Below are 16,648 nucleotides of genomic sequence, written 5' to 3'. Positions count from 1 at the left end.
TATTTTTATCGTCCTGGCCGAGGTTGTAAGAACCCCTCTCTCTTCAGTGCAGATTGGACTCTTACAAGATCAGAGCTTTTCTCCATAGCTGAATGAGATGATTATGTTCCTGCTAGGATTTCTGGGTTGCGGTAAGAACCGTGGACAAGGCCCTGCAGGAATTCATCAGGAAACTGTTGGGCAATAGGTTTGGTATTGGGCTTTTCAGGAATGTCTACATGAGCTGAGTACTTAGCGTCTCACTGAAGTTTTGAGGTTTTAACCCCAAAACTGTGTCTAACCTGATTATGCATTGTTGAAAAATCTCAGTGTGACCTATATAGATCTTTGGGCCCCTGTATACATCTTAGGAAAAACCGCTCTCTGCCCCTCTTCCCCTTCTGTAAAATGGAGGTGGCAGTTCTTCCTCCCCTTGGAGAGGAATGGGGAGGCTGAATACAGGAGCAGTGCTATGAATTTGGGGCTACAGATATCCCCGGGGATAAATGGTACCTTGGAACAGTTCAATGCGTGCCGCTAGTAATTAGTTTCTGGGATTTGGAGCGCGCTTTCTGTAACGCCACAGAGGGAGCGCTGCCACGCTGGAGCAGGCAGGAGCCTGGGAACCATCAAAGGATGCTGTTCTCTTAAGACCCCTCCCAGTCAGTAAATTTTGTAGCACGCAAGCGAACCAGCTACTGAATGAAGTTACAAGGTGGTGGTTGAACCGAGACCTGTGCCCGTCAGGGCTTCTCTGGAAACTGGGCAGAGCCGGGAACAAGGGACGTAATTGAAAGCAACTTGCAAATAGCTTTACTCCCAGCGTGAAGCAGGTGCAGCAGCTGATCGCTGGTGCCGAGCACATGCCACAGAGCGGGCACAAAGCTTTACTATTACTTTCTTTATTTCTGTCTAGTTTTAAGAGGATATTTAAAAATTGGAATGATAATGACCTGAGAAAACATGACTTTACACCAGAAAATAAAATTGCAAGCATTCATTGTCAAAGGCATACTGGCAAAGAAGTGTTAGAGAACAAGAATGCCTGATGATGCAATGTTTTTCATCCTGCAACCGAGTACAGAAAACCTTTTCATATGCCCTAAATCTGCAGCTACAATAAAGCCTTCATACAGACAATCTGCTTAAACAGGACGTCACACTTGCCTTTATTTTATTTTAATTGCAAAACATTATCCAGTTTCACTGCTAAAATATGCACTTCTTAAGGCAATATGCGTAACTTTATATTATCCTCCATTTTACTTGACGTCAGTATCTCTGCAGTGATGAAATTATAAGCTCCTGAAGTGGACCATCTATGACGCAGCCATTTCTCTTTTATGTGGGGGAACACCCTTACCTCATTGTCTTCCTAACAAGACTCAGGTAATTAAAAAAACCCTCTTTGCTCAGAATCTTCCAACTGGAATAGTCAGCATCCCTGTCTCTTCATCACTTAATCATGCAAGCCTGTACCACCGAAACCAGTGGGAATTTTGCCACTGCCTTTAAGGCAAGATTGAGCCCTGGGATTCTAGGTATTCGCAGATCCTCTTGGCATTAACCTACTATTTAGCCCCAAACAATCACAGTGCCTAGCTCTTAGTGCTTTTACTTGAAGGTCTTGCGGGGACTTACAAGTGGGGGTCAGCATGATCATCCCCATTTCCAAGGTGGGAAAGCTGGAGCACAAAGGGAAGAAGAAGGACACTTTTATCGCTGGGAAGAGAACTGAGGTCTCCTGAATTGTGGTCAGTTCACTGCCTACTGAATCTCCCTAGCCCGACAGCCTGTGACTATTCATAATATTCGTAATTAAACGTACATAAACGGTGGCGGTGCTGAGGAATCTGTCCGGTGATGTCTCAGTTGTTCTCCAGGCTGTACAGAGGCGTTATGGCATTTATTCACCTCTTAATGATAAAAGCCACCGGTCAAAAACTGGATTTTGAAATTCGGAAGTGTGTACCATCAAGGAGAAAACAGTAAAAAAAGTGATTATCGTGTTAGCCTCCCTTTTTCCTCTTTCTCCAGCAATTGTATTACAACTTGTAGGAATTTCTCTTAGAATGTAGGAGTTGCACAGCCACGTGAACCGATTACCGCAGCCTGTATTTGCAGACGTAACGTTGTTAGGAGCGACTGCTATTGTTCACTAGTAATGGAAACATACTGGAAATGTAGAAAATATTCGGTCTGCATTGTATTTCCTGATAAATTCCAGTTTCCTTGCCACTACGATGGAAGGAAAGCTGAGGTTTGACGAGTGAAATTGAGACTCACTGTGAAACAGAGCAACAGCTTTGAAGAGCTGCCAGATTTCAGCCAAGGTGAATAAGAAAGAAATACACATTTCCGAATAAACTGCCTTTCCCCTCTTCAAAAACAAATCATCATCTTGTAAATGATCTTCTCGGGTGAGAATCCATCCTTCATGGGACAGGAGACAGGCTGCGCAGCAGAGACAACTGATAGATGTTAAAAGGCAAACCAGCAAAAGACAAATATGTCTTCGGAAAACAGTATTAAGTAATATTTTAAAGAATGGCCACACATCATCATCACACAGATGACAACAGGAAGCACAGGTCAGGAACAGAAAAGCTTTCAGATAATCTCCACCCGTTATGAAGCCAAAACCTCAACATCACTGACACATCTTAACTCATTTTCGGAAGTCGCCCCTCTAGCATTTGATGTCGTACCATGTATACGTTTCATACTTCAGCACAGATTTTTATCAAGAGGTTTATTCACTAAAATGTGCAAAATCTGTAAAAAAGCTCACTACTACTACTATTTCACGTCTCACTTATCATATCCAGGGGACAGCGATCTCAAGTGGGAATTTTCAAAAGTGCTCAGCATTGGTCTAACTGGTCTGCTGAAGTGAGTAGTAAAACTGTTGACTATCAAAATGCATAGAGTGATGTAAGTGTTTCTGCAGGCCTGCGTCTCTAACTAGACCAGAAATCAGGTCATTTTGTTAAGGATTACAAGTCACGGTCAGAGACACTAGTGAACATTTCTCACCTAGGTCTTCGGCTGAAGTCTTCTGCCTGTAGCCATCAACAACAATGGTTGCAATTTAACCAGGTTGGAAAAAACAGAGGCTACGAGGTGGCAGTATATAAATGGGGTTCGGTATGATATCTGTAAGAAGAAAATGCTGGGGGAAAAAAGATTTTCTTCTTTCCCCCTCTAGTCTTAAAAAAGGACTCTCACCATGTTGTAAGACTACTTATTTGGATGCTTTTCTATCATTTTACTGAGAAAACCCAACAACACCTGAAGTTGAGATCTATCAGCTGTGTTTGCATCCTGGAAAGGAACACCTGGATCTGAAACTTTAGCAGCAGGTACCGCTAGCTGAGTATTTACTGGCTCAACACCTCTCCAAAACCCCACTAAACTGAAGGAAAAAACCCAAACCAAGCAACCAACCCAAACCAACAAAATGAAACAAACAAACAACAAAAAAGAAAAAAAGAAGAAAGAAATTAATCAGTCCAGTCAACTACACAAAGTTCAGGAGCAGGGAAATGAAGTTTCACAAAGGAGATTAACGAATATGCACAGTCAGGTTTCCTAAACCCCCACTTCTGTACCAGATTTTTTCAGTGTAAATGGTGGTTTCTCTCTCTGGCAGGAGTTTAGCCAAAGAGCAGGCTTGATCCGAAGAGTAACTCTGTAAAGTGACATGGCTCTGGGGGAGCCCACCGCGGTGGGGCTGGATCTTTAGCTGATGTACCGCTCGACTCCTTGGTCTCACAGAGCTCGTGAGGAATTGCAGCATTGGGAAATGCGGCCGGTTGAGCTTCGTTTCTTTGTCTCAGGTGCACTGCTGCTCAGCTGTCGGGGCGGGAAGGGGACAAGGGCCCTTCTGGCTGCTGCAAAGGCTCATCTGGGGAGCTGGAAGGCTGGGTGGGCACGTCCTGGGGTGTTTGTGCTCCACAGACCAAGCGCTGCGCTCCTTATACTGAAGTGTACCTGTCTCTAATGTTCTCTCTCATGATAAAGATGCTCCTCAGCTTGTGACCTCAGGTGTGCTGATGCCAGAGATGCCACGGGCGAATGCAATATTCAAAGGCAGTGGGCTCCAGAGAGGGGTATTTAGTCGGTTGTTGTGCTGGTGAGGCACCAGCTGTAACTGGACCCTCAGGGATGATACTTGGAGGGCCTTATTCACCAGGGCTCTGGCTGAAAAGGAGCCGGATCTGCCTTGGTGAGAGATCTCTGTGTGGGGAAAGTGCTGGCTCGCGGCTGAGGTTCTGCTGTGGGTGCCAGTGCGTTCAGGGAACGTGTTATAGGTGCTTCAGTGTTTTCTTTTGGGACCTGGTGGAAACAGATGGGGAGGCAGAGGCACTGCCTCGGCAGCTCCAGATCTAAACAGACCGAGAGATGGCAAAATAGAAGGGGAAATGTGTTTTATGGCTGAGAGAACGGAAGGCTGCGAGAGCCTATTTATATTTAAAATCAGAGAGGGGCAAACTGACAAGACCCTCTTGGTATCAGATCAGAGTATATGCAGGCCTTCAGAACAACCGCAAACACGTTTCTCTGCTATAAGGCTCATCCTCCTAATATAGAAAGCTCCTAGAGATAACACGAAGCTGGGCATACAGTACAGCCTATGCTCCGGGCACAGGGAGTAAGTGTTGAGGCAAGAAATGACTTTTTCCTGGCATGACCCACTACAGATTGAACTGGAGCAGCAATTAGAAGTTGAAGTGCTCATTTAATGTCAGTGATGTGTAAACTACATTGCCATTGTTATTTTAGTGCTGATTTACATAATTGGCATACCCTGAAGTCACATTGCACGCACTCTCAGTTCGGGCTAAAGACTTGCAGGAAGTCATAAAATTAAACATTATCTGCGCTGGAATGCAACGGAAAAGTAACTAAACTTTTGAAGGATTTCACCTCGCTCTGTGTCACCTCTCCGGCTGTATGCACGGCAGTGAGCAAAAAATCGGGTTAACAAGTGTTGGGAGCTGTTGATATGAAGGAGCTTTACCAGCTCTTTAATTACGCTGGTGCAGTTCTAAGGTGGTTTGTTACACTGGTATGTAACTCCCTGTGTGAGCAGCTCATCCCACAGCGATGTCTCGCTGGTATAGCTGAAGTCACTCTGACGTGATGGTAAAGCCAAGAGGAGAGGGTTCACGGGAGGAATTATTCTGGTCCAAATGTGCTGAATTCCTGCCTCAAATCGGTGGTTTTCCTACGTTGAAAAGTGCTAAAACGGAGGGAAAAGGCCGCTCCCAAAGGAGGAGCTGGTAATGGAGCTGTCTCAGTTGTTACTGCTTCAAATCCTCCTCCGCAGCAATTCGAGGTGTCAGAGGCTGTCTGGGTCTTTTGCAAACGAAGCCCCCGAGAGATGTGCAGCACAGGGCGCTCACCTTGCCGGGAAGGAGCCGGGGCTAGTGCCGGGCCCCCGGCTACCGACGGTGCGCTGATGGCTTCAGCTTTGATGGGGACCCCAAACTGCTGGGTACCGCATACCTCCGCCAGAAGGGCCAGGCCCTACCGCCGCGCCCAGCTGGACAAGAGCCGGGGCAAAGGCTGCATCCCTCCCCACCGGCCACCAAATCGTATCGGGGATTAAAAGATCTGCCAGCATCAGCGAAGGGAGCTCGGACTGGGAGCCCAATCCCGCGGCGCGTGGCCTTGCCTTCTTCACCCCGGCCACCTCTGCCTTCCTCCTCCCCTGGGCCCGTACGCAGTCGTCTGTTGATGCCCGGCCCGTGGCACCCACAGACCCGGGGGGATGCTCCGGCGTGGGCAGGAGCTTGATTCGGCCCCGGGGGCAGGTGCCGGGTGGAGGGCGTGGGACCGTGGGCTGGCGGAGAGTGGTTTGCGATGGGATTTACCGTGTCCGGGCCGGAGATCCGCCGCATTTCCACCACTGGAGGGCAGCCACATCTTAGAGAAAAAAAAAAAAAAAAAATAAAAAAAAAAAATCCACCCAACAAAAAAACCCAACCCAAACCCGGCCGGGGCTGAGCCCGCGGTCGGAGGTACCGCAGCAGCCCTCCGGGAGGAGACTCCTCCCGAGGCTTTCGGGGAGGAGGGCGAGGAAAGTTCCCGCGCACTGGGGGTAGAAGCCTAAATAAGTGGCTAGATAGACGGAGAGATAGAGGGATTTAAACTGGTTTTAAAGCACCGGGGATTCTCCCGGTACCTTACGTGACCTTCGCACCTCCCCGCCCCGGCGGTTCGGGGCGACGGCGTTAATCCGATTTGCGGCGGCGGTGCCGGTGACAACGGGGCTTTGTTCGGGCCGGGCCGGGCCGGTCCCGCACCGACCGGCGGCGGGGCACGGCCGCCCGGTGCGGGGCGCGGGGCGCGGGACCGGCCCGGTGCGGCCCTTCCCCACCCCGGCTGGCGGGGAAGGGCGAGCAGAGCTTAACGGGCCGCGGCCGCCCCACATCCCTCACCCCGGCAGCGCCGCGACCCGGGCGGGCGAGCGAGGGAGGGGAGCGGGCGAGGGAGGAGGGAGGGAAGAGCCGAAGGAGGGAGGCGGCGTCTCCTTTAAAAGCCGTGCGGGGCCGCAGCCCGCTCCCACAGGGCGGCTGTGATTGGCGCGGGCCCCCGAGCCTCCGGGGTCGTGACATCCCCGAGCAACAAAAAGCCCCGGCGGCGGCCACCGGGCACCCCCCGGCCATGGTGCGGAGCGGGCCGGGCGGCGGGCGGGCCGGCGGGGACACCGGCGCCGTCCCCGTCCCCTAGCGCGGCCGCTCCACGCGGGGCCGCCGGCGGCAGGCGGCTACTCCCCACCCTTTTTTTTTTTTTTTTTTTTTTTTCCTTCCTCCTTCTCTCTCCTCCCTCCTTTCTTCTTTTTTTTTTTTTTTTTTTTTTTTTTTTTTTTAAGGGAGCGGAGAAAAAAAGTCAAGCTTCATCTTCATGTTGCTGCGGGAGCCGCGGTAAATGTCCGTCCGTCCGGTGCGGGTGATGCAGGGGACGCTTTTTAAAAGGAGCCTTTTAACTCCGTAGACGCATAGGGACCCGTTCACACGCACACGCGAGGAGGAGGAAGGCGAAGAAGAAGAAGCAACAATTTTTCGCTCGCCGCTTTTAAAAGGGAGAAGCCCTTCCCCGGCCGGGACTTGCCTTCTGCCTCCTCCACCGGCTGCTAAAAGTATGTTTCTGAGGCGGACTGCACTTCAGGGAACTTCTATTTTCTGCGCGGCAGCTGTAGAGGAGCAGCAGCGAAGTCTGGAGTAACACCAAGTGATGCGGGAAAAACACCCCGAGAGCAGAAAACCCTCCTGCAGACACAACCCCTGCTGCTGCACACAGGTATAACTCCGGCGGTCGCAGACCCGCTGAAAGCCTTCTCCGCAGGATGACTCCGTGGGCCACGGCGGAGGTGTTAGCGCTCTGGAAGAGAGAGGGGGGACGGGACACTAATCGTAACAATAATAATAATAATAATAATCCAGCGCAGAGTTTCACGGGGGAGAATATCATCCTGTGGGTTTGGCTAAGGACGTAGCAGGATTTGTGTTTTCCTCCTTCCCCTTCTTCCACTCCGCCGAGGGGAAAATAGCTCTCCCGTGCTCCGCTCCGGTGGGGGCAGGCGCTGCCCCGGCGCAGCCGCCCCCAGCCCCCGGCGGCTCGGGGAGGGGAAAGGGGGTGTGTGTGTGTGTGTGGGGGGGGGGGGGGGGGGGGGGAAGAGCACGGGGGTCGGGACGGGAGGGTGGCGGGGAGGTCGCTTTGCTGGGCAGCCGCCCCTTCCCTTTGCCCGCGGAGCGGTCCCGGTCCCGGGGGCGGCGGGCGGCCCGGCCCGGCCCGGCCCGGCACACACCTGCGCCCCTCCGAGGGCAAGCGCCCGGTCCCGGCTGGTGCCCCCCGCCGCGCTGACAGCGGCCGCCCCCTCCTCCTCTTCCTCCTCCTCCTCCTCCCCTTCACCTCCGCGCTCCTTTGTTGCGGATCGCCCCGCTCCGCTCCCCCGCCCCGTCCCGTCCCGTCCCGCCTCGCTCCCTTTGATCTCCTGCCACGGGGGATTTTCGTGCCTCGCTCCGCCGCCGAGCACCTGAAGCGGCCCGACGGCCCCCCCCCCCCCCCCCCCACCCGCGGGGGTGGGGGTGGGTGGGTTTGGGGGGGGGTGGTGTGGTGTGTGTGTGTGTGCGCGGAGGGTGGTGCGCGGTGGTGGTGGGGGGTGCGCTCCTCCGCGCCCGCCCCGCCGGCAGCCGGCCGGGCCGCGGCGGGGGCCGCTCGCCATGGCCCGCGCCTCGCCCCGCCGCGCCGGGGTGGGACCCACCTGCGGAGCGTGTCCCCCCCCACCCCGCTCCCCCGGCGCGGTGCCCGCGCTGACTGGCTCCCGTCGCCTCCTCCACCACCACCTCCACCTCCTCCTCCTCCTCCTCCTCCTCCGCGCAGGTTGATCATGGTTGCCGCGACCCGCTCCCTCCTGGCGCTGCTGCTCTGCCGGGTGCTGCTGGGCGGCGCGGCCGGCCTCATGCCGGAGGTGGGCCGGCGGCGCTTCAGCGAGCCGGGCCGCGCCGCCTCGGCCGCGCAGCGCCCCGAGGATCTCCTCAGCGAGTTCGAGCTGCGCCTGCTCCACATGTTCGGGCTGAAGCGGCGGCCCAGCCCCGGCAAGGACGTCGTCATCCCCCCCTACATGCTGGACCTCTACCGCCTGCACGCGGGCCAGCAGCTGGGGCAAGCGCCGGCCCTGGGCTACCCGCTGGAGAGGGCCGCCAGCCGCGCCAACACCGTTCGCAGCTTCCACCACGAAGGTAAAATTTGGGGTGGGGGGGGGGGGGGTGGGGGACACGCGGGCTGCGGGACGGGCTGAGGGAGCGGCGGGGAAAGGGGAGGGCCGGAGGAGGGGCGGCGGGGCGGATTCCTCCCCGGGAGCGCCCGAGCCCGGCCGCCGGTAACGCGGGCTGTGGGGCCGGCGGAGCCCCCGGAGCCCCCGGGCGTCCGTGTCGGCTCTGCCGGCCTCCCCTTCCCCCCGGGGCGGGAGGCTCCGGCCGCGGCCGCTCAGCCCGCCGGAGCGGAGCGTTCCCACGGGGAGCTCGGCTTTGGCGAGGCGAGAAGGGCAGGGAACTCTTCCCTAACGCGCCGGGGCCGCCGCGGAGGTTTCTCATCAAACCCCCCGGGGAGAAATCAGCGGAACAGTCAGCCGGTGGCCTCCTCAAGCGCTCCCTCGCCCCGCCGTCGAGGAGCGGCTCAGCCGTGCCCCAGGCTCCCGGGCTGGCAGAAGCCCTGTGGCCAGCGATCGGCTCTCACCCGTGGGGTAACCCGGCACGGAGCGGAGCAGGGCGGCCCGCAGCACCTCCACACACCCCACGCACCCCCCCACCCCCCCCCCGGGCCTGCTGCCCGCCCAGGGACGAGCCCTCGGTGAGCAACGGGGGTGGGGGGGTGGGGGGGGGGCGTTTTTTGGCTTCCGTAGCCGAAACGGGTTCGGTGGCGTTAGCCACGGCACGGGTAGGCCCGTGGAGCCGGTGGCGCGCGTGTCGCTCGCGTGCTCTTTGGGAAACGTTTCCCCAGGTTGTAATTGTTCCTGGCTGCGAGTCTCCGGTGCTTGGCATGCAGTGGCCCCGCTATAAAAGTAGCGAAAATGCAGTTTTCCCCGTGCTTTTAACGTGAAGCGCTGTGGAGGAAAGAAACCCGCTAGTATTTCATGTTTCCGATGGATGAAGGGGGCGGCCCCGGAGAAGTGGATGTGCTGTGTAGTGGAAAGCCTTATCGTGAGAAGGGGAGATGACTGATGAAACGTAACCTCTCGTCGCCTGGGTCTCCCTACGTGGGAAGTAAACGCCTGGCCGTGTTGAACGGGGGACGAGGCAGTGCGTGGGTCATTCACGTTAAACCTGAGTGTGGTAGGCAAGGGGCTGAACAGGAGAGCAGCAGCCAAGAGGGCAGAGTTTGTAAATTTGTAGGCAAATGTAAAAATCCGCACTGTGAAGTAGCCGTACTGTTACAGCAAAGGCTTTTTTGGACATATATTCTATAATTTTCACCGAAGTTAGAAGAAAATCAATGTGACTCCACTTCCCCCCGCCCCGAGTTCTCCCTCTGTGTTAGTGGCTTCTTGAAAGCAGAAGTTTGTCTTGTCGCTGCTCAGAACATCTGCATGCTTACAAATACTGGTTTGGTCCTGAAATACCGTAAAGCCGAGCCTTGCCTTGTGCAAAAAGCCACGCCGGGTTCAACGGGGAACGGCTACATGACTAAGAACTGCGAACAGCAGTTATGGCTTCCCCTCAGAAAGTGAATGTTTCTGCAGGGTGCTTAGCGCCAAAATTAAAACCCATAATTTGAGAGATTTGTTTTGGCAAATACTTCTAATTTCTTCGATGTCTGTAGCAACAACATACTTCTTAGCAACCCTAGATAGATTTTACTTCCTCTGACGCTCCATTCAATTATTTGTTGACTCAAAGGTGAGAATGGCCTGGGGTTTAGTGACTTTTTAATTTTTTTTTTTTTTTTTTGTGGTTTTGAAAACCTGTTGTTCAGAAGCGACTTTGTTTCATTATCCCTTTACCATCCACCCCGTTTTAGCAGTTGAACCCTCCTGCCGCTCTTTATGGCTCTTTTAGGTAAATACTGGGGCGTGCTTCGTAAAGTGCCGTTAGAGATGTTGAGTTTGCCATCTCTAATTAAGATACAAAAATCCATACGTTAAGATCTGTAAGTCACCTAAATTGAGGAGAATGGAGTTTAAGGGATTGACACATTCTTGGGGGGGGGGGGGGGGGGGGGGAAAGGGGGAAAAGTAATAGTTACCCAAAGTCCTCAACCTGTTTTAATGATTCTCATCAGACCCTCACTAACTATAGCGCTTGAGTTTTCTTGCTAATGTCCTTGAATTCCAAAGTAATGCTCCGTGTTTCTCGCCACTTATAACCGCCTGGAATGCAAAGGACACCAGTATTCAATCAAAATGCTTAAGAAGGAATGGAGCATTCTTAACTTCATGCTATACATGCTTGCATAAATAAACAGAAAGACAAGGGGGGACGGTATTTTCTGCCCCAAAGTCTTTCAGATCTTGTATGTCACATGCCTTAGTTGTCATTTGGAAGTAGACTATCTGAGGGGTTGGGTTGCTTGTCTCGCTTGTCTCAGTTCCTGATTTTTTTTTTTTCTTTTTTCTTTTTTTTTTTTTTTTTTATTTTCCCTGTTTAATCAAATTAGAAGTTTTGGAAGAACTGCCAGAAACAAGTGGGAAAACAGCACGGCGTTTCTTCTTTAATTTAACTTCCATCCCTAATGAGGAGTCTGTCACCTCAGCTGAACTCCAGATTTTTCGGAAACAGGTGCACGGAGCCTTTGAGAACAACAGCAGCTACCATCACCGTATTAATATTTATGAAATTATAAAGCCAGCCACAGCCACCTCTAAGGACCCTGTCTCAAGACTTTTGGACACCAGGTTGGTGCATCATAATGCAAGTAAATGGGAAAGTTTTGATGTAACGCCAGCTGTTTTGAGGTGGATTGCACATGGACAACCTAATCATGGGTTTGTGGTAGAGGTGGTTCACTTGGACAAAGAGAACAGTGCCTCCAAGAGGCACGTTAGGATTAGCAGGTCTTTACATCAGGATGAAGATAGCTGGTCTCAGCTCAGGCCATTATTAGTAACGTTTGGGCATGATGGCAAGGGACACCCGCTTCATAAAAGAGAAAAGCGTCAAGCGAAACACAAACAGCGTAAACGCCACAAATACAGTTGCAAAAGGCATCCGTTATATGTGGACTTCAATGATGTGGGGTGGAATGACTGGATTGTTGCCCCGCCGGGGTATAGTGCCTTTTACTGCCATGGGGAATGTCCTTTTCCACTGGCAGATCATCTAAACTCCACAAACCATGCCATTGTTCAGACTTTGGTCAATTCAGTGAATTCCAAAATCCCCAAGGCTTGCTGTGTGCCGACAGAACTGAGTGCTATTTCCATGCTCTACCTTGATGAAAATGAAAAAGTTGTATTAAAGAACTATCAAGATATGGTTGTGGAGGGTTGTGGGTGCCGTTAACACAGCAAATATATTAGACAAATACAAAAAAAAAAAAAAAAAAAAAAAAAAAAAAGAAGCTGACACTTTAATATTTCCCAATGAAGACTTTATTTATGTAATGAAATGGAAAGAAAAAAAAACACAACTATTTTGAAAATATATTTATGTCTACGAAAAAGTTGGGAAAACAAATATTTTAATCAGAGAAATATTCCTTTAAAGATTTTAAATGTATTTTAGTTGTACATTTTATATGGGTTTAACCCCAGCACATGAAGTATAATGGTCAGATTCTTATTTTGTATTTATTTACTATTATAACCACTTTTTAGAAGAATAGCTAATTTGTATTTATATGTAATCAAAAAGAAAAAAATATAGGGTTTGTACATAATTTTCCAAGATTGTAGCTGTTTCAATTGTGTGTATTTAAGTTGAAAATAATACATGGAAGGTTACTATGGCAAAGTGCATAGCACATTTGCTTTCTGCTGTGCTACTGTTAAGGTCACAAGTTCAAGTCCAGAAAAAAGTGGATAATCCACTCTGCTGACTTTCAAGATTATTATATTGTACAATTCTCAGGAATGCTGCAGGGTGGGCTGTCCAATCCATGAGAACTGGCATCCTCTTTAGGTGGAACATTTGGATAAGAACCAGACGTTGCTGATCTAGTATAAATACTGCTATTCCCAACTAATTTGCAGCGTGAATATAAGAAGGGCCAATAGAAATCCTATGGGAGGTGGGGGTGGGGGAAGACTGAATCCTTTCTAGACCTACAGAAAAGTGAATGTTTGATGTTTCCTTTAAAAGTCCTTCCTTTAAAAGTCCTGGCCAAATATAAAATAATAAAAACTAAAATGTCACCTTTTTTTTATTTGTGATTATGTATGCTAAAGAGGAATATTTATCTTACTTGTACCGGCCCTTGTCTTTAACAGTTGGAAAAGCATTGCGTACTTCCTCACCTCAGATGAGAGCTCACTTCTGTGGAGTGTTATAGTGAAATTAATCTTCAATTTTTGCCCTACGTACAGCAAGCTGTTGTCAAATGCAGCCTCCTATCTAATCTCAGCTGATGGTTTTGATGTTTTGCAGATTAGATTGTCTTCCTTTCCAGGGTTTTGTGTTTGAAAGTTGTTTTGTTTGTTTGTTTGTTTGTTTTTATTTGTTTTTGTTTTGGTTTGTTTTTTTTTATTTGTTTTTTTTTTTTTTTAATTATTTTTCTTCCCAAATGTTTAAATCTATTTCAGATAATAAATCATAGAACTCTCATATTTCTTTCTGAAAAGTCCAGTCTGTAAGAAAAAACGTTTCACTTGTGCAGTCATCACAAGGATAACTTGTGCTTACATCTCCTTTTAAATCCTTCACGTCGGGGCAGAAGCATGATTCGCAGTTGGCCAACGCAGCAGTAAAGCTAATACTTATCGTGCCTGTTGTGCGTTAAAAGACTGGCATGGCAGTCAGTTTACTAGCTGTGGAACCTGGGACGAGCATGCCGAGGCCGGGTTGCTTGTCGTGTGAAAGTTATGCTGAAATAGTAGAGCAGGGAAGTAGCTTAAATTGGCTTCTTGGTGATCCGCTGCAAAGTGCGCTGAAGCCGGGACCAGAAGGTAATTGTGTTAGACTGCTCGTGGTAAGTTCCTGCCTCCTTCAGGAGCTTGCCGCTGTGGTTAGCGGGTATATGACGACTCTGTGCTGATCCCTCCAGAGGTGTCAGAACCCCCTCGTGCTCCGTCGTGGGTTCGTTTCTGGATTGGGTGAACCGAGGCAGCACTTGCTAAAGCCGCGTGCACAGCTGGCCCGTTCCAGAGCTCTCTGAGTCAACTCTGGGAATCTCTAACTTGGGCCTCCTACTAGCCTGAGTTTTAATTAACAGAAACCTCCTCTTTTCTCATGGCCCTTTCCAAACCCCTTTTTTAGCAGAATCATCCGGGTTACAGCGAAGGTACTGAATAGGTTTGTTGATCAGAAAGGCTAACTTGATGATGGCTTACGGGTCGTCTTGTAGAACAGTTCTCTGCTGCTAATCATCACAAAAAGCAATGGGTACAGAGAGTAGGAGAGAAAAACTAATTTCCTGTTGGCTGCTCGCATTTTTCCCTTGTGAGCTGTAAAAGTATCTGAGGCTAGCTGCAAGTTTCTGTGGCGAGATTAAAAACGTACATCTTTCTTTGTACCAGCAGTATTTTAATAGCTAGTAGAGAACTATCCACCGCTCTGCAGTTTGGCTCTGCTTATTTTTGAGAGGTAGCTGACGTTATTGGTCCTGCTGATACTACGTAGCAGCCTACGAGTTGGCTGGGGGGGACAACCTGTATTTGCTTTTTAAAAGACGGGTGCTGTTTTGTTGGCTAATGTTTTTAGGTGGTGGTGGGGGGAGTGTCATATGTGCAGAAGTTTTGTTTGCCTTTTGCATGTCGCCAGCTTTCCTGGTGCTGGGGGAAGTTTATGGCCGTTGCTTCAGGAAGATTGTCAGTCGCAGGATATGGCACAGTGAAGGTTCTTCAAGAACTCGTGAATCGTTTACGCTGCACGGTTGCGCTGGTCAAGTCACAGCGGTGCTAGCGTACTCTATAACCTGAGCTTGCAAAAACTGGTCATAAAGTGCTGAAAAATTGGAAGATTACACCATTTCTCTGAGCAGGAAGGGTATGATCCCAAACCTGCCGATATCAGTAAAGACCCCATGGCACTTCCTACCAGATCCTAAAGTCCAGCGTTGCAAGGCTTAAGTTTCACAGCTCCTAGCCCTTCGTGTGTAACTAGATTGAGCGAGGCTTTTTACAGAGTGGTGGCTGCTTTACTTCTCCTCTAAGGCATGAGAACACGTTGATGCTAATCTTGTTTCAAAAAAATTGGCTACGGCGCTTGTCTATGCATGAGCAGTAGCTGGCTCATGGCGTGATGCCGCATTCCTTGTAAAGGCAAACCTCCTGTTGCTTGACAAAGAATTGCATCCTTACAGTAAAGTACACTGCGAGGCCAATGTATAATTGTAAACCTATTAAGACCCACTCTTGTAAGCATTTCTATACCTGCTTACTCACAGAATCATCAGCTCCATACTGATTTTTGAGGAGGAGATATGCGAGTTTCAAGCTCAGCACATCCATACATTTCCGCAGAATTGGTTTCATAATGTATCTTTCAATCTTTAACCCTTACCCTCTCTCTCTAGACTGGAGATGTGAGAGTGCTCCACTGAAGAGTTTGTTTAGGATTTAAAATAAGAGAAACAAAACAAACTTTCATACACAGTAGTAGAAAGTTCTCCTAGAGATCAGTTGGGTTCCTGAACTCTGCTAAATAGGGTTGATGATCAGACAGTCCTCTTGAAAGATCTGGGCTTTCTGACATCTTGTAAGCCTGGTAATGACTGCTAAATAATCCTAAATACTAAAGGTATGCTGTTACCACAGTGCTTCAGTACTTATTTTCGTTCATTAGTACTTACTAGCGCTATAGTACTCTACAAGAAGAAATGAGCTTTTTTTTTTTATTATTATTATTTTTTTTTTCCCTCCTAAGAGGAGAAAAAGCAGAAGATCTGGAAGGCAAAGCTGCCTTTGTTACCCTATAGCCTGTTTTCCCTAAACATATTGCTTCTAGGCACTTATATAATCTATATAGGCAGAGATTGTGATAGATAATGTCACCCTTTGTGCATTTCAGATAAGCATCTCTCTAAACACAAATGTGATCAGCATCTCTCCTTGTCCTTTTGAGGCTCAGTAACAGCTTTGTCAAGTGGCTTGATAATTTTTGCGCAAAATTCAGTTGGACTTCTGTGGTCAGCAACATGTAAAAATGACGTGGGAAGATCTTCAGTTGAGGTAAGCTCTCCCGAGAGCATGGGCCGTTTTCACCGAGCAGGATCTGCTCTGCTGTGCTCTCCTGGGCTCATCATCATCAGGCCTTGAGACCTTTCCTGCCCGTATGATAACTGGGTTTGGGTGTCCACAAGCTGTCACCTGCTTTGCCCCCTGCTAGGCAGTTAGAGGTCTCGCTTGTGCAATCAGTACCGATGAGGCTGGGAGAGGAACATGATTTATTGTGCTCTCGGCTTCGAAGATGGAGCTCATCTGGACTGCATTTATATTAGACTCACTTTGCTACACTATTAGAAGAGGATAATTATTGAACTATTTTATTGTACAGCTATTCCTAAATTGTTGATTTTGGGGTTTTTTTTTATTGTTTTCAGGAGGCAGCTAATTGCCATATGGCAGCTTGATGTTAATGTTTTATGAAGATCAGGAAACAAAAGTTTATGAAAAGCTTTTGTATAGTAACTGCAGAGTTTCAAGAACTGTTTTATACTTCCTGACAGTGCAGGTCTGGCTTAATGGTTTGTTTTTATTGCTTAAGAGTGTAAACCTTTCTTTAGCCGATGTGTGGAAATAATATCCTCATCCCGCATTACGCATTTCTCATTGCTCATTACTCATTCCCTGCTTTCATTTCTGCCATCTGTAATCAGAGCTTTACTGTTTCAACTGCATGCAAAATGCTCCTGTCCTTTGCACAGTAAGATACTTTTCCTTAGCACTCACCCACCCTTTCAAAAAAAGGGGCGGGGGAAGGGGGGGGGGGCGGAAGAGGAGGAAAAGCCTACTCTGTCTATATTGTTTTTCTCTGTTTTGGGTGGAGTCTGTCTTAGATTCTGGTTG

The 16,648-nt window shown here is 49.6% G+C and overlaps 1 protein-coding gene across 3 annotated transcripts in view; it reads left to right on the top strand.

Moving 5' to 3' along the window:
• The first annotated feature begins 3,900 nt into the window (after positions 1 to 3,900).
• BMP2 (bone morphogenetic protein 2) overlaps positions 3,901 to 16,648 on the top strand; it is a 71,773-nt gene continuing 59,025 nt past the window's right edge. For 2 of the 3 annotated variants that reach the window (XR_006165046.1, XR_006165047.1), the window contains exons 1-4: positions 3,901 to 7,287; positions 8,371 to 8,729; positions 11,143 to 11,380; positions 15,651 to 15,811. Coding sequence is in view for 1 of the 3 variants with exons in the window: in XM_042789737.1 (XP_042645671.1) it covers positions 8,378 to 8,729; positions 11,143 to 11,987 (1,197 nt within the window). In the remaining 2 variants the exon portion in view is untranslated. Of the gene's footprint in view, positions 7,288 to 8,370; positions 8,730 to 11,142; positions 12,834 to 15,650; positions 15,812 to 16,648 lie in introns of those variants that run through there. The other variant, XM_042789737.1, reaches the window with a different exon arrangement.

The sequence above is a fragment of the Tyto alba genome, unplaced genomic scaffold (genome assembly GCF_018691265.1).
Source record: "Tyto alba isolate M040663 unplaced genomic scaffold, T.alba_DEE_v4.0 Super-Scaffold_16, whole genome shotgun sequence".
NCBI lineage: Eukaryota > Metazoa > Chordata > Aves > Strigiformes > Tytonidae > Tyto > Tyto alba.
Note: the sequence above shows the minus strand (reverse complement) of the source record. Positions and strands in the feature narration are given on the sequence as shown.